Below are 18,048 nucleotides of genomic sequence, written 5' to 3'. Positions count from 1 at the left end.
GTTCAGGAGTTGATTGAGAGGGTTGTTTTATTAGAGGGAAGCGTAATTAGATTGTGCTGGGGAGAGAGCAAATCTTTCTGTGTTTTGTATGCATGTGTGTGCAGCACTCCGAACAGCAGCTGCGTGTGACAGCCCAGTCTGAGCCTTTTGCCCTGCTCTGCTCCATGACTTGGCTGTTTTCTTTTACCCTCTCGTTCTCAGTCAGATCTGTCAGGGCTCGGAGCATCACCAATCTTCGTCTTGCTCATTTTCTCTGGGCAAGTTGCGCCACTTTAACGTTCAGTATTCGGCTTTATACCCGCAAGCGTCTTTCTCTCTCTTTCTCTTTCCATTCCCTTTCCCATGCACCCCATATTCTGCATTCTCTCTTTTAAAAGAATACGACACTTTGAACATTCGCCAGTAAGCCGTGAAAGATTTATCATGAGCTGGAGGTGAACAGCATTTTGAGAAGCAATTTCATTGTGTATGGGTTTTTTTTTTTTCTGATCTACCCTTGTTTGACTTTGGGAGTGTTGGAAGTGGAACAGTCTCTGGATAAATCATGCAGGCTTTAAAGATTGGAAGCTGCAGTACTGTGCAAAAGTCTGATGCCACTAATATTTTCACAAACTAAAAATTGTTTTAAGTCAGTTATTTCTATATTTTGCTGTAGTGTGTCAGTAGGAAATATCAGTTTACATTTCCAAACTTTATTTTTGCCATTAAATGTAATAATCCAGTGAGATTTTTGTTTGCACAAGGAGTCTGACAGCAGCCAGTGCTCCACACAGAGATCTGATCTCACCATCATCAAGTCTGTCTGAAATAACATGAAGAAAAGGAAGAAACGTGCGTGTGTGTTCCTGGTTTGGTTGAGTGTGTGTGCTTGTTTGCTGGGTCTCAGCTGCTCTATGTGAGCATGCCCCAGGAGGCGGCTGTCTTTGGAGCATAGGCTGCTGTGATCTGGAGCTCTCTGCAGGAGGCTCACCACGCACTGAGGACTCCTGAAAACTCACCCCTCGCTCTTATTTCTCTCCGCAGAGTGAATGACTGTATTTTGCGTGTGAACGAGGCAGATGTCTCGGAGGTGTCTCACAGTAAGGCGGTGGAGGCTCTGAAAGCGGCCGGATCGATTGTGAGGCTCTATGTGCGCAGGAGGAGACCAATGCTGGAAACCGTCACCGAAATCAAACTCGTAAAAGGACCAAAAGGTTTCAGATTTACAATTACCGTAAAACCTGAGCTGGTTGTTACCATTTGCGTTAGGGAGGTATCACGGTTCTTGACTGCTCTGCAAAAAAAAATTTTTACTTTAGTTTTGTTTGTTCATAGTTTTGCACATTCCTAGTTTGCATCCATTTTTTTTTTCAGATTTCTGCTGTTATAAAAGAATATAGGCTTTTACTCCATGTACACATTCATATCTAGGGTGTGAAGAGAAATGGAAAACAAATCAAGATTTGAAACTCCACTAAACCTGAGAGTTTTCACGTACTCTTTTGCTGGTTGCTGTTTGGGGCGGAGCAATTAACAGAACTACTGTATATCCTGAGAAAGACAGATTTGATGCATTATTCAGAACACACAGAGGGAGATGCATCACACATACACACACAGCAGCACTTGCACAAATTTGGAGAAAGAGCTTCAGGCACCGTAGACTCCTCAAATCCAAAACACTCTACAATGCCACACTTGTTTTCTCCTCTAGGAAATTGAGAAACTAAAATTATGTTTGAGGAAAGTGTATACAGTACTTTCTGCTCTGAGAGAGTTTTGAGTGCTGTTTATTACTAGTAGTCAGTTACTGCATCTATAGGGGGACACAGCTATCATTTTGATTTGTCATTTCTCAAAATCCTATAGGGCTCGGCTTCAGTATTGCTGGCGGTCTGGGAAACCAACACATCCCGGGTGATAACAGCATTTATGTCACTAAAATCATTGATGGGGGAGCTGCACAGAAGGATGGACGGTTACAAGTTGGAGACAGACTGCTCATGGTATGGCTCATTGACCTCTGATTTCATTGATTTGATTTGATTTGATTCATTTTGTCTTTTTTTTTTGGTTTAGTTTTCTCTTTTCAATTTAAATTAGATTTTATTTTTAATTTTAGATTCAGTATTTTAATGTACATGTTTTTGTGCAGTTTTTGTTGATGACATTTTTCTATTATGTACAATTTTATTTAAGCAGCTCAAATGGGCTCAACCAGGGGTGTGAGTTTGGGGTAACTTTTGAATGTTTCATACAAAACAAAATCACTGTCCAATCGTATAGAATCAGCCCTCAGAGATCTTTGGGAAATGGAAGCTGTATTCATAATTGGCTGATTACATTCCTGAAGTTTGGCTGTAGAGTCCGTGTCAAACTCCATTGCTTTTAATCCAGTGAGGTTGCTAAACTCTTTTAAGACTGAGTTTGATTTAATTAGCAAGTTCAGTGCTGTGTGTAATCCACTGGGCAGGACACATTTGGCAGCTCTGAATCGCCATTGACTACTAGAGCATAACTGTTTACATAACTCTGGATTGCCCGCTTAACACATCTCGCGTGTTTTCTTTTTCACCCAGGTGAATAACTACACTCTAGAAGAGGTGACCCATGAAGAAGCAGTGGCCATATTGAAGAACACGTCAGATGTAGTATACCTAAAGGTTGGGAAAACCACTAATGTCTATCTCTCAGACCCCTATGGGCCGCCGGATATCACACACTGTGAGTGATTCTTACCACATTAACCCTTCATTATATAATAGAGAAAAATGAATAATGCTTAGAAATGTAATAGTAAAATGGAAATGTTTACTTTTTTAATGCCAGCATTATGATTAGCCAGTGTGTGTATCTCTCTGTCTCTCTACAGCATTCTCACCCGCTATGGAAAATCATATATCTTCCCCTGGTAATAACGGCACTCTGGAATATAAATCCAGTCTTCCGCCCATCTCCCCTGGCCGATATTCCCCCCTGCCCAAGCACTTGCTGGGGGAAGAGGACATTAACAGGTTGGATGGTTTTTCCTTCCTACGGTAATTCCTTCCCTTTCTACCAGATGCCACTGCCCACAGGTAGACTGTGTAGCCCCCTTCCCCCATGTGTCCCATGGAAATCCAAAAGACAATCAAACAGCGTCATCACACCTAGTGATGGGATTGTTTTGGGATTTACTGTCCCATCCTTTACTCCCTCCTGTCCTGTATGTTCCATACTGTTTTCATGTTCCTGGATTTTTAGTGGTCCATGTTTGTTGTGAATGTGCAGAACAACATTGGGTCTACCTACATTTTTTTCCTTTTCAAACAAATTATGATTACAGTGGCAGATTTTCAATTAATAATTATTTACAGTTTTTGCATGGTTCTTTGCACATTACTTTTTTCATGTTTATCATAATGCGTGACTTGTAAACAAACACATTTTACTATTTGCATCGTATAACCAGCTCTTGTTTGTATAGCTTTTCTGACTTGGTAAACTTGCTCAGTAGCTCACCTGGTGCAGCATGGTATTTATGGAGCACACATGTCTGAGTACTGCAAAATAAATCAAAGATGCAAAGAAGCAACTAAATTGGCGTGGTTGCTTCAAAGTAATGCATATTTATTAGAACTTTTCTTCGTTAACTCTATTGGTTATGTTTTGGCTAGGGTTTAGCCTAGGTAGTACATTATTATTAAATGCAATAAAACACAACGGTTTTAGCAAGATTCATTTGACATTTCACTTTGAAAATGGTGCGAAATATGCAAGAAGTAAAGCAATATCATAGAGATTTAAAGGTGGTCTTTTTTCAGTATGAAACTACATAGAACACCCTAGCATACACAGCATAAGATGTTTATTACAGAAAAAAGGACAGAAAGGTCATACTGATTCAAACTCTAAAATCTGTGTTGATGTCAGTGTATGCCGACAGCATGAGCTTGTTTTTGCACGCCTGCTTGATTTTAAGGGTGTTTTGGGAGACATATGTTCAGAACTGCAGGGCTGGGGATGTGTTTAGTACACTGCAACGCAATCTGAACCTCAGAGTGATATGAATACTGAGCATCATCCCTGGAGTTTTCTGGAAAATCTAAAAAGGATTTATCATACTCCATGAGAACTATGAATTTAGAATGGCAAAAAATGTCACAACAGACTTCTGTTTTGATTAACTTGTCTCACGCTCTTTCTGTCGGCTGGCTTCTTGATGTGTTAATGTACCCTGTGGTTGTTTTGGACCTCTGAGGCATTGCATGGCAGTGTTATGAGGGTCTAGCAATGGTTGTTTAACAGTTTTTGGGGCTGTTTCCTCTTGGGTGTGTGTAGCTAAAATTTGAATCCCAGAATTCCAGTAGCCTTATTGGCTATTGGCCACCCTCACCATAATAATCTTCATCAATCCACGGGATGACATTTTGTTTTCCTGCAGTATTTATAGATGAATAACTAATTACTAAATAAATTCCAAAGTTCAACACTGCAACTGTAATTTCTCAGCTATGTTTGACACTTTCACCAGACGGCCTTGTTAACGTATCCCACTGAGAAACACAGTTAATGTACCCCAGCTGTGAAAAATACCTAGTTTTACTATGAATGCTAAACATGCATGACAGCATGCATTCCAAACAAAGAACACAACCTTTTAAAGAGGTGAGAGAAACAGATTAAGCCCCCTTTTCTCTGTAAGAGGTTTACGTGGTCTGTGTGTTAGAGGAAGCATTAGCCCACCTGGAAATTCAGCCCCCTTCAACTCTACTGTGTTAACCACAGGAGAATCTGAGAAAATCAAAGGTTTGCCTGAAGATTATAATATGTAATGGCAGAATACTGTCACCACTAAATATGTTTTTTTTGACTCAGGAATTGATTTTAAGTGAAAAAATAGAATGGGGCATTTCATGTGTATGTGCATAATAAATGTAATCTTGTATTATTGATTAGAAGTTGAATAATTAATTAGGTGGGGGTGGGGGGTGGACATGTTGGTTATGTTGCCATAATCTCAATGCATTGTTAGAGGAAAGTCATGCACACAAACATACACCATAATATTATACAAAAAATGAAAATACCTAACATTTTTCTGAAAAGATGACACAACTTTCACCACCACCACACACGACCTACCCACACCCACACAACCGCACCCTGGTCGTTCACTCATGATGAATAATAGAGCTGCAGAAGTAGAACATCCCATACCCCTGTCATGTACATACACACTCAGCATTACTACGTTGGGTCAGTACTCAATTATTACTAAGCACACCTCCAATGAACTGGACATTCATAATTATTAGATGTGTAGACAAAGAGTTCTTGTAATTCAGCAAATTGTGTATTTTGCTGAGGCACAGCTTTCTCTGAACTTAATGACTTTTATTTCTGACTTTAATTAGTGGGGCCCCTGGTCCTAAACTCACCCAAATTTCCTTCTTCTTCAAACCATTTGTCTGTCCACACTGTCAATTCAGAAGGTATTTGATGTTTAATGCAGTGCAGGATATTACAATAGTGACAGGACAAACCAACAAAAAATGAATGTATTATATGATATATTGTTCCAGGACCATCAAAATATAATCTGTTATCTATGTTTGTCTATAACTGTGTGCTACGTAGACAAATCATGTTAAGTTTGTGGTTCCATATATGTATTGTGAGTTGGTGATGCTGGCCTGTTCCTAATTCTATCTCTGTGCCTCACCGTCAGTGTGAAGTGCTAGAGGGTTTGTGTATAATAAGGGTTTTGTCATGGTTTTATTTAGCCTGCTGTGACCCTGTATTAAAAGGGTTAGTTCACCGAAAATATTGAATCGAACTGTCCGAAAGAACTACTGGTGATCCAAAAACCAATGCAGCTGGTTCTTGACTCGAGAACTATTCAATCTTTTGTTCGTTATCTGGCTCAGCTCGATGTTCATCTTCAGTTCTCTCATCTTCAGTCAGTGTACTGTACATGAATTACTCCGGGATATTGGTTTGTTTGTTTGAGGGAGTGTCAGCCACATTAAAAAAGTTAACAGCTTAAGGGACGTTAACATATCGCGCCTAAAAACACATGGAAAACGCTAGGCGCGCCGCTTTCTCCTTCTTTCCAAAGCCCTCGGGCAGTTGCGCCCCTGAGGCGTCTGTCTGTTGCTAAGCAACCATGACCCGCTCTCTCCGTGAAGACGCGGAAATTTCAGCACTAAAAATCTCTTGCAGTAGCTCTGCTACTAAATTTATTTAAAAATGGCAATCCATATATAGCTATGGTGAGCTGTTCCTTCATCTTGGCTGAGCTTTCAACGTTGTTACGGGAAAGGATGAAGCTGATTGGTTGGTTCTTGTCACAAGACCCGCGGTGCGCTTGCGGCATTCTGAAAAGTTGAGATGTGCGCATCGCGACCGCGTCGCTTCCATTATGAGCGCGCATACCGTGCGCCTACATTGGAAATATCTAACTTGCGCTCGCAAAAGACTCGATATGTGAATGGCCCCCAAGTCATTTGTGGATTAATGCGTATTGGAGACGTGAACTGTTTAAAACGATTCAGTTCGATTTGGTGAACTGGTTCAAAAAGATCCGGTTACATCGAATGATTCGTTCGCGAACCGGATATCACTACACTGTTGGTTTTGAACTCTCTCTCACAACAGACCCGGAAGAGAAGAAAATGATGAATAAAGTAGTAGTTTTTGCTATTTTTGGACCAAAATGTATTTTTGATGCTTCAAAAAAATTCTAACTGACCTCTGATGTCACATGGACTACTTTGAAGATGTTTTTCTTACCTTTCTGGACATGGACAGTATACCGTACACACAGGAGAACTAACCCTTTAAGGGCAAGGAGAAGGGGAGAACTGTGGATTTGAAGAAATGTGCTGAAACCAGACAGTGAGAGACTGAGAGAGTGAGTACTGTTAAAGATTGAAAGACAAAGAGAAAAAAGGGTATAATGTAGGGAAGGTAAAAGAGTGTTTGTCAGTCATCTCAGCCTCACACAACACAGAGTGAGGAGAGAATGTGGTCCGGTGAGGAACCTGTCACAGATATATCCCACACATATTATCTGCAACATGTCGAATGTAGTCTTGTATCCGCAATCTTGCTCACTCTTACTGACTCTGTTAGAGTCAAGTGATTATGACACATTTTAATATTTAATATTTTGTTTGTTTGTCAAACCCAGTCGTGTTGTATAAGGGGGCTTGTTGTGTTATCATATTTGATTTTGTTCTGAATTCTGTTGGTGTCCCTGTTTTGTTTCTGCATGCTACATGTAACAAGTACTGTATACATTCCAGCCGTTTAGAATGCACATTTTAACATTTCATATAAACTGCTGTCTGTTTTGTCCTCGTGCTAACTTATTGTCTGTTTCCGATCAGAAATTCCTCGTTAGATGAGATGGAAGGTCACAGGTTTGATTCCCAGCACTTCCAGTTGAGGTGAGCGACTTACGCAAGCCGTCGTTTGAATGTTCAATTATGTCTTTCTGCACTATGCACGCTTCTCCTGGCCTAATTTGGTTTTTGAACCCTAGAGACTGTTGTTTGTAGAAAATGAGACAGCGGCAGTCAGATTGAGTGATTGAGACAGGGAGAATGAATAAAAGAAAGGAAAGAGACCAAAACATCGCTGGATGTCAGTCCCTGTGGAGTCTTTTTACACTGGCAATGACACAGAACATTAATTATTAAATGTGAACATTGAAGATCTGAGGGCTTATTGAAGATGCTGATTGAAGAATCGTGAAACTGAAATAGCCTGTTTTTAAATTTGTAACACTAATTATCAAAGCTAGATGTTATACTAACCAGTTGCAGTTATTTCCTTGTTCCTCCCACTTCCACTGCTATGTGTTTCACCCTCTCTCTCTCTTTTTCTCTTAGTCTATCTTTCCCTCTCTCTGTTAGTGGTCGACCGGTATGGGTTTTTGTAATGGCAAAATATTGTATTGTACAGAATTCAAAGTTATATTGAAATAAAGTCTTCCTATTATAATTTATATAGCCATTTTATTTTTAAACAAATTTGCTTCTAGGGTTAATGTGTTGTAGACATGTAAACCTAGTCAAAAAGACTTATTTGTTGATCTCTGACACTAGGTGGAATGGCCTGCTTGTATTTCGGTCTGTCACTACTCTGTATCAGTCTACATCAGCGCACTAACTCTAGCTGCTGTGCTCTCTGCCTCTCTCTTTCTCTCCCACACCAGGCCTCCAGAGCCAGTTTACAGCACTGTGAACAAACTGAGTGACCGCGCCCCCTCTCCCCATCTCTACTCCCCAGTGGAGTTTGATAAAAGCCCCATGCACTCAATCCCCCACTTTCCTCACTATCACGCAGGCCTGCTCCCTGACTCCGAGATCTCCAGGTACTGAGCACAGCGCTCTGCATGGGACTTGAATGAGGCATGTGAATGAAAACTCTGACCACACCCTAATTTATGCTTACTTGCATGCCCCGCCCCATTTCAAAGTCACCTGCATGTCATGCTTATCATGTACTAGTCTTAGTATACCTCATTCTTTCCTTGGTGTTTTTTTGTTTGTTTGTTTGTTTGTTTGTTTGTTTAACTATCTACAGAGGTTTGATACGGTGAATACAACCTTCAAAAAGAGACCAAAGTGAAATCAATTTATCTTATTTTATTTTATTTTTTGCAGAAAATGCACTACTGTTTAAAAGTTTGAGATTGGTATGATTTTTATTATATATGAAATATGCATTAAATAATTATCTTAAGCTCACCTAGACTTTATTTATTTGAATAATAATAAAAAAAAACAGTAAACAGTAACACTGTGAAATATTGCAACTGTCTAATTGTCTTAATTTGTTGCAATGCCATTTATTCATGTGATTAAACTTTTCAGCAGCCATTCTCCATATCAGTGTCAAATGATACTTCAGAAATCATTCTGGTATGGTGCTAAGAAACATGTCTTATTAACATCAATGTTGAAAACAGTTGTGCTGGTTAATATTTTTGTAAAATCCTTTTCAGGAATATTTGAACAAAATATATAAATGTCAAAAGAACAGCCTTTATTTGAAATACAATCATTTGTAACCTTGTAAATGTCCTTACTGTCACTTTGCTCATTTTAATGTATCGTTGCTAAATAAAAGTATTAATTCCTTTAAAAAAACTTTTTACTGCTCCTAAACTTTGAAAGTGGTGTATATCTGATAATGGAAGAAAAAAAGTTGCTAATACGGTTTTATGCTGACATGCTGAAAAAATATTGCATCGAGTAGTACTGCAGATGAGCAACTCCAACAGCTTTGCATAATTCTCTTTCATTTTTATTCCTCATACTTCATTTGACGATGCAAAGTTCATGTAGAGGACAAGCGTGGTGATTGGTGGTTACCCGTGACAACAGTATAACTGAATCACATCTCTGCTGCAGCTGTCCACTTACTTCCTTCCCTTCCGCAGCCACTGTCAATTGTCCGTATTCTCATTTGTTAGACTGTATTGCTTATTGACAGCTTCCCCATGAAGGTCAGAGCTTGGCCGCTGTCAAATGCGGTTTGCTTGTGTGCCTGTTGTGTCCATCTGACGTCAGTGCATCATAAATCAGAGTGTGTTGATTTTTATCTTCCTTATTTCCTGTCTAACTAATTTCAGTTTAGGTTCAGGCAGCAGCTTGTATCGTTAATTGGATATAAAACATTATTAGCAATAATGAAACATCTTTCATCTTGCTGATTAAACGACTAGGCATATAAATGTAATAGTCTGGAGATGTATGGAGTGTAAACAGGGGGTTTGGCCGCAGAGGAAATGCTCTTTGGGACTCTGGCACAAATGGCCGAGGAATGTTCCACTGTTATCCGAATTTTTGCATAATGCCCTCAGTGTGGGTGTGCTTTGTTTACCGGTTTGTTTTGATTTATATTTTTTAAGTTCATTACTCTATGAATTATAAAGCGGTGCCTAATTGGCTTCTCTGGGATTTGAGTTGATTTGCATTTCAGAACGCCACCGCTAACACCTAATGCATCGCTTAAATCCTCAGGACTTGTGAAAAAAGCGTTCATGAAAATGCCAGGGATAATATCTGTGATTAATGGATTGCTGTCTCTCATGTTCAGGGTCTGCCGGTTTTTGGTGATGCTCTTCAAGAGAAAGCGCAGGCAGCAGTTCTGTGAAAATGGCCAATTCTGTGTTAGCGAGCATTGTGAGATTGTCAGGATCAACCCAAAAGGGAACAGTTCTCATTTTATCACACATAAACACCTAAATACTCTGTCTAAGAGCGCTGTTACTTCACATAAGCTTCTTTTGAGTAGCTACTGACAGATGCCATTAAAAAATTGGCCTATTCTAAAACAAATCTCATTTGGAGCACTAGGAATATATAGCGCAATGGATTTGACGGTAACCATGTGTCAATTTTATGGCATGTTTGGATTAAGTGATTGGCTCAAAACCCTGGTTGTAGAAAAGTGGTTCATTAGCTGATAATTTCAAGAATTTTTCTCAGGTGTTATTGACTCAATTAGGCCTCACCAGGAGATATTAGCTTACAATTTGCGAAATTATGTTTCAAACAGACTCTTTCTTGTTCAGTGTAGTCATTCTCTTTGATTTGACTAGAATTCTGATGTCTTTGATGTTTTCTTAATGTGTATCCACTTGGCAGTAGTACACAAAAAATATCCTAATCAACAACCTCGAGTGTGGTTCCAAGAGAGAAATCAGATCTGATGTATTTCAAGTATTTTGGAGGACTTCAGAGGATCCAGATCTTGTCATCTCTGAATCATCAGTCTGGAGGGAGAATCCCTCACATTATTCAATTCGGATCTAATTGGATGAAGCCGATTGGCTGAATTGCTCTTTCTTTCCAGGCTCTTCTGTATCTTCACAGCAGCATATGCATTTAATAGGGGTTGTGCACCGGCTGCTTACTGATCTGGAGGGATAGTTTTGTTTGTATCATGATTAATCATTTTGTTTGGGGTTAAAAACGAAGGGTGCATGCTAATTGCGTTTTGCTGATGTGGACAATTTTGCAGTGACATGAACCATAAATCATAGTTCCCAAAAGATTTTGTTACTTCTAATTTGGAAGACTTGTGTTCCTTTCAGAGAAAGATAAACTAGCTTAATCGAGTTTGCTGACAGTTTTTAAAATACGCTACTGGAGAATGCAAATAACAAATGTATGAGATCTTACACCATTTCTAACTTTGACAGGTGGTGTTTATGTATGTTAGCATGTTTCCTACGACAAGAATACTAATTGTACTGGAGCTTTTAAAGTATGCCTTTTCATCTTTTATTCATAAGTCATATTATCAGGGAGGGCATGAAGATGAAATTAGCTTAATTTATTAATGGTGTTTGCTAAGACAGTCTAGAATAAAGAGATCTGAACAAACCACTAACCCTATTAAACTTTGTTATTTGTCTTTTGTACTCTTTGGCTGTTTACTCCAAAGCAAGTTGTTCACTATAGATATTAAATTCTCTGAAAAGCCTCTTAGATTACTGTGAAACTGCATCCATTGTTTGTTATTTATTCCCTAGATGTCCTTTGCAATGCATTATGGGACATGTGCTTCAGTGAACCAGCAAATAATGAAACCCTTTCTTCTTAGCCTCCTTCCTCTTTTTTACTGATAGTTAACAATACAGGTTCATCTCAAATTGATCAGTGGTACTATTTTAACAAAACCCCAGGTTTGCTGTGATACACCAACCATTTGCCAGTTTCCCTTGGGAGAAAACATTGATGTTTTTAATAACAAAAGTTCAGTGTTTACAATTGTGTCCTCCTTAAAACATCCCTGGGGGACCGACCTGCCCTTTAAGAGGGACAGATAATGAAGCAGAAAAGATTTGATTGCATCTGCTGAGTGTGTTGGAGTTTACTGCTGTGATTTTGAAAGGTGCAGAAGAGGCTGCTATCTGTAGACTCCATTGAGCTAAGAAGGGAAAAGGCCATCCAGTTCTCTTGCTGAGAGAGTGTTTTTAAGAACAGCAGGGAGGTGCACATGTCAATAAATGTTTTAATATCAGATTATTTTAATCAGTGGATCTGATGAAAGTCCATTGATTGTGTTGAGGGGTATCAGATATGTTTGAGTAGGTTGATCGATCAGTGGCAGTTACAGATTTTTACAAAGCCTTAGAGAAACCCAACAAAGAGCTTAAGGTATTCATGTTTTTATTTCAGAGATCATGATTTTCTCTGCTGTGGGAAAAGGGAAGTTATGTGAATGGATGGATGGTTGGATTTCGAAAGATTCATAAAAGGACCAGCTCAAAAGAGTCATATGTTCATGAATCTAACTACACTTTTTGTATAGTTTGTTTTTGACTCGCTAACAGGAGGGCTTGAGGGTCATTACATAAGTATTCTGCTATTTTTTTCCTTTATTGAGGTTGAATCTGAAAGGAAATGGTTATATCGCCATTCAACGAATGCATAGTGTGCCAACCCATTAAAAACGAGAGCTTATGTTTCATGTGGATGAAATATTCTGAACGCTCTTACATTGGAAGAATGCTTAAAGAGAAGAGGGAGGGAGAATAACACAGGGTGACAGTGAATAAGTGGAGGAGGGTAAAGATGTGTGAGGGGTAGCATATGAAATGCCGATCCTCCCCTCTTCTCCTCAGGTATTGTGAATTGAAAACGAGCGCAATCTATTTGGTTTGTTTTCCCATTTGGCTCTGAGCTTGAAATGATAAACACTAGCTGTTTGGGACTGAGCTGCTGGGGGAGGCAGACAGGAGCTCTATCAGCATTTTTGCAGCCGTTAGGTAGAGAGAGAGAGAGAAAGAGAGAGAGGGAGAAGTTTGGAGGAGAGAAATATGCGTGATGAAAAAAGACAGAGAGTTTAATGAGTGTTACAGCCAGCAGGGCTCCAAGCACTCAACCCACCTCTGAGCCAGCCGTTACTCTAAATAAATCTATATGCAGTGTCAAATACATAATGATCAGCATATCATTAGTATCAGCATGAGTCCTCAGACTCAAGATCAGCTGTCACAGATGCTTCTCTGAGTGGCAAGCTGCAATTTATGTTTGTATAAACTGGAATAATGCAGGGATCAAGCGTTTCTTCTAAGCTTTTCCAAAAAATTCTGTATTGTTAAATAGTAGCTATCATTCATTAAAATTGTTTGTTTATTTTATTAACATGCCATTGGAATCACAGAAAGCATCTTTAAAATAATATTTAAAACATAAATTTAACTAGTGATGCAGAATTTAACGTTAATATCATTTTTGTCAGTTGTGTGATTATTATTTAAAGTTTCAGAATTATATTATAATCCTATTTTCTTCCACTTCTACCATTGAATGGATCACTGATTAAGATGAATAGAATCAGAGGCACCTTAAACTTTATTGTTGCATTGTCAGGCAATTAGCAAATATGCCACCTCTGTGCCTCATTTAAGATTTCAGTCTGTCAGCAGTGCACCTTTTCTGTTGCATTTGCAGCGTAAAGACAGATTTAGTTGTTCGAATGCATAACCTTGAGTGGCTTTTCAGTAGTCCCAATTATCATTGTGCATGCTTTAATGGTTGATGTGGTATGAATAACTTGAGCAGTGTTCAGTGAAGCTTTTGAGCATGAAACTAAGATAAGCATGTTTGAGTGGATAAATAATAATAATAATAATAATAATTGTAACTAGTTTTGGGTAATTTGTTGTGTTAATTTGTTGCTTTCTGTAGAAATGTGCTGTTTTCACTGGAATCTAAGGGTAAAAAAAAAATGTAACAGGGTGCCATCTAGTGGTAAAATGTCCCACTTTCACATCTTGGTTGTATTACAAAGTGCATAGAGAATAGGAGCTGTTCTTAGCTTGAAGTCTTTGCAGCCAGGTCATGTATTTTGAGTTCATAGCTGCACTCATTCATTTACAATATGCAGCATAATTTTATCTGATGGGTACTGCTAAACATGTGAGATCTATTTCCATAGCATCAGACTGATCATAAGATCAGAATATGTAATGAACTTGTTCTGATGTATCATATATTATAGACAAAAAAAAAACCACATTTAGAGAGTGTAAGTGGATATTTATTGCAGAGCTTTAGGCAGGATGTAAGTTGTTACACATTATCAAAGATGTAGCATTTTTATAATTTTGCTGTATATAAAACACACTTCCAAAAAATCTTGGACGGATGAATTCTTGTTGAATGTAATGTTTAATTCAATGGGCCCTATTTTAACGATCTGAAACGCAAGTGTCAAAGCGCGAAGCGCAATTAAGTTTGTGGACGGGTCTCGGCGCTGTTGCTATTTTCCCGGCGGGATAAATGCCTCTTGCGCCCGGCGCATATCTAAAATGGGTTGGTCTGAAGTAGCTTCATTATTCATAGGTGTGGTTTGGGCGTAACGTGAAATAAACCAATCAGAGCGTCATCCAACATTGCCTTTAAAAGCAGGTGCGCAAGTTCCATTATGGATTGCTATTATTATGGCGTATTTACCAGGAGCACGCCAGGAGCGGTTCACAGCCGAGGAGACTGATGTTCTTGTAAGAGCAGTAAAAGACAGAGAAGTTGTGTTGTATGGGGATGGGAGAAACCCACCCAAAATAGCGTCGGTTAAACAGGCGTGGGAGGAAATAGCCACAATTGTTTCATCGATTTTTTTTTCCTGGTTCCTGACGGACAAACCAATTTGTCAGATGTCCTTATATACATATATGACCTCAAACATGATCCTTAATTACTACAATTAGCCTGAATAATTTGTAAGCTAGATTTATGCCTATTTTTTCACATCTTCGTGGCACACCACAATGATTTCCGTCATCTCAAGTGTTAATATTTTTTTAGTGTAACAATTTATGATTTGCAAAAATAACTGTTGCATCTGTGTTGTGCACTCTATACACTATGGTCAAGCATGCGCCCTTAAAATAGCATAAGGAACAACGCGCAACGCGCCACTGACTTTAGACCAGGTTTTTTTGCAATTGTTTAATGGAACAGCAAAATAGCACCAGGGATTGTTTGCGCCGGAACACGCCTCCTTTTTTGCGCTGAACCGCCCAGGGATCGCAAGTTCATTCACTAGTTTAGTGACGTGCTTCTGTGGAGGGAAAAGCGCGCTTTGCGGGGGTGCAAAATAGGAATGACACATGCGTCGGTGTACAAAGTCAATTGCGCTGGGTGCAAGATAGGGCCCAATGTGTTGTTTGCCATGTCTTTGTAATTATTTTTTATATTAACTAGAAATTTCTAAGTGAAAAGTGTAAATCCTACACCAAATATTTCTCAGCATGTATGCCATATTTGTCTTGAAAATCAATGAACCATGATCTTACTGACTGGTACTGGCCATAGGTCTTGCGAGTTTTACTCATGAATATTAATTATAATGTTTACCATTGGCCAAGCAATAGTAACTGATTTGCTGAAACACAGTATTACTGACACAATCAGGATTACCATTTACTGGTTACATTGGTTGGTTTGATCAACTGCTGATGCAACTGGTTGGCAGAGCCTTCAGTTTGGTTTTAATGCCATTGTTTTATGTGGTCTGCCACAGTTTTCTTCTTCACACTGTAGCTCAACCCCCCCCCCCCCCCCCCAAATATAATGATTATGCCCCAAAAATGAGTTTTTTTCACATTTCATTGGATGCAGCTTGACTTAGTTTCTGTCTATGGCCTGAAGAGCATCATCACTCCGAGGCGAGCCAAACAGATGCACTGGGAGAGAGATGAAGTGATGGAGAGAGAGAGAGGATGGGCCTGCCTCCTCCTCACAACTAGGTCAGAGAGAAGACCGCACTAACGGATTAGCCTTCTGTTCTAAAATAACTCCATCTCGGGTGTCATCTCTTTGCGTTATCATCTGTAGGCTCAAATGTATCTGACAGAGGTGTCACAGCTCAAGATATCTCTTTGTTTGATTGGTCACACACTTGACAGGATGATGCACCAACTGTCAGGATCCAACGACTACCTAAAAGGGCCCAAGCTATGTGGATCAGACTTTTTGGGATCATTTTAAAACAATCTGTACAATACTTTAACACAAGCTTGGGATTTAAAATCAGTTTTAAACTCATGAATAAATTAAGATTTTTAAATTCAGGATTTTCAAGAAATTACAAGGAAAGAAAAAAAAAAGTATCCTTTATAGATAACTTTATATTTTAGGTTCTACACTGTTTGCCATTATAATTCATGTTACTTCTCAAATTAAATTTTCCATTCTAATTCCTACACTGACATTTATTTTTATTCTAAAACTTTTCATTTTTGTTTTATTATAAATTATACTATATATACACAGCATGAAGTGATTCTGTGTGTGTATTGGAGAGAGAGAGAGAGAGAGAGAGAAAGAGAGAGAGGCTGTGCGTCTTCTCCGTTTCTAGGAAACCAGGCAGAAATGGGACAAACAGCACATAAGTGGAGCAGTCCCCAATAGGTGTCAGCTGTTGGGCTCGATTACATTGTAGACCGTTTGGACCAACCCAACAGTCTGGATGCGTGTGTGCATGCACGCGTAGATGCATGTGTATGTTTACAAAGTAGTGTAGCGCGTGTCAGTGGAGATGCTGAGCCCTACGGACTCTGAGCTGATGTATTACATGAACTGTGTGTACAGGGAGCCCAGGAAGATCGTTCTGCACAAGGGCTCGACTGGACTGGGCTTCAACATCGTAGGAGGAGAAGATGGAGAAGGCATTTTCGTCTCCTTCATACTTGCAGGAGGGCCCGCAGACCTCAGCGGAGAGCTGCGGAGAGGAGACCAGATCCTATCCGTAAGTGGACGTCCCGAAAATACATAAACCATACATATTGTGCAAAATTGGCTAAAGGATATCGCAATGATCATAATAAGGTATACTGACCTTTTGTTTGTTTCATGATATAAACTGCTACTTAATGTATTAGCATTTATTAAAGTTAAAGTATCTGCCTCAGAGGTCATGGACAGATGTCATATTTTGCTATTATATGCTGTAAACCATCGTAAACATTTAGAAGCACATGTCCTCCTTAGTCTTCAAATTAGTAGTTGATAAATCTAGGTTTTTAAATGACCTTGTTTGTCTAACTTTTACATTTAGGTCCCCAAATCATAGTCATGCATGGTTATTATAATTTCATAGTCATTTAATGTTTTTCTTTTTTTAAATAATAATTATGTTTTGATTTGAACAGACATCATGTATGTTATGTTTTTAGGTAGTCATTCAAATAGCTATATAAAATTGTGCAGAACCTGTGCTGAACATTAGGTGGCACCATAACATTATTCTGCAAACCTCCGAAACCTGTGCCTGAAGTTTTTTTTTTTTTTTGTCTAGTTTTTACTCAAAACTCCACCAGTTTCAGGCTTCATTTTTTATTTTAGAGTTTTTAGCACAGATCTCGTTCCGTAACCTTTTTTGGGGCATGTTAATTGACAGCACATTGAAACAATCCAGATCAGCGATCAACTCGAGAAGCTCTCCAAGCTGATTTCCTGTCACTGATCTCATCATTTATGTTTATCAGAGCTTCATCAGGTCTCACTAGTCGTAATCAGACCCCTCCATCCAGATCCCCACCACAATTACTTTCAATGCCACTTGAGCCGAGAGCAATCACGGTCTGCCTCCTTAGGACACTGATTAGAATGAGAGAAAGAACAAGGGAGAGGAGAGAACTAGTGAGGGAGGGAAGAGATAATGGAGTGCTGGCCTGATTTGGAGTCTAAGAATAGCTGTGGTGTACCTTCTGAGTTCACACTGTTAAATGAGCATTAGGACACGCTGCTGCAGGCACGCTGAGACTCACATATGCAAACACTTCCCACTGCACTGTGGTCTCATGATGACCTCTTCTGTTTGTAGTCTTAAACCTGGTGTAGCCCAAGATCCTTTCCCCCCGCAGAGAACGGTTCCCCTGGACCCCAAAGAGATTCCACTGGCTGAAACTAATTAGAAATGATTTAGTCTTAATCATGAAAATATGTGAATGTATTTTAATTAACATATAACGTTACGTATATTGTGTTACCCAAACTGCTGTGGGATTTGAAGATGTTTGTTGCTAACAAGCTGCTACATAAGGACTACAATGGT

At 39.2% G+C, this 18,048-nt stretch overlaps 1 protein-coding gene across 4 annotated transcripts in view; it reads left to right on the top strand.

The window, feature by feature from the left end:
- The window catches only part of LOC128021123 (disks large homolog 2), a 180,449-nt gene that overhangs the window by 133,410 nt on the left and 28,991 nt on the right, over window positions 1–18,048 (top strand). For all 4 annotated transcript variants that reach the window (XM_052608068.1, XM_052608070.1, XM_052608069.1 and 1 more), the window contains 7 exons: window positions 1,024–1,193; window positions 1,849–1,985; window positions 2,559–2,703; window positions 2,852–3,017; window positions 7,353–7,412; window positions 8,183–8,341; window positions 16,584–16,740. In XM_052608068.1, coding sequence (XP_052464028.1) covers window positions 1,024–1,193; window positions 1,849–1,985; window positions 2,559–2,703; window positions 2,852–3,017; window positions 7,353–7,412; window positions 8,183–8,341; window positions 16,584–16,740 — 994 coding nt within the window. The remainder of the gene's footprint in view (window positions 1–1,023; window positions 1,194–1,848; window positions 1,986–2,558; window positions 2,704–2,851; window positions 3,018–7,352; window positions 7,413–8,182; window positions 8,342–16,583; window positions 16,741–18,048) is intronic.

The sequence above is a fragment of the Carassius gibelio genome, chromosome A10, assembly GCF_023724105.1.
Source record: "Carassius gibelio isolate Cgi1373 ecotype wild population from Czech Republic chromosome A10, carGib1.2-hapl.c, whole genome shotgun sequence".
Lineage (NCBI taxonomy): Eukaryota > Metazoa > Chordata > Actinopteri > Cypriniformes > Cyprinidae > Carassius > Carassius gibelio.
The sequence above is the reverse complement of the archived record's forward strand: the minus strand, read 5'-3'. Positions and strand labels throughout refer to the sequence as shown.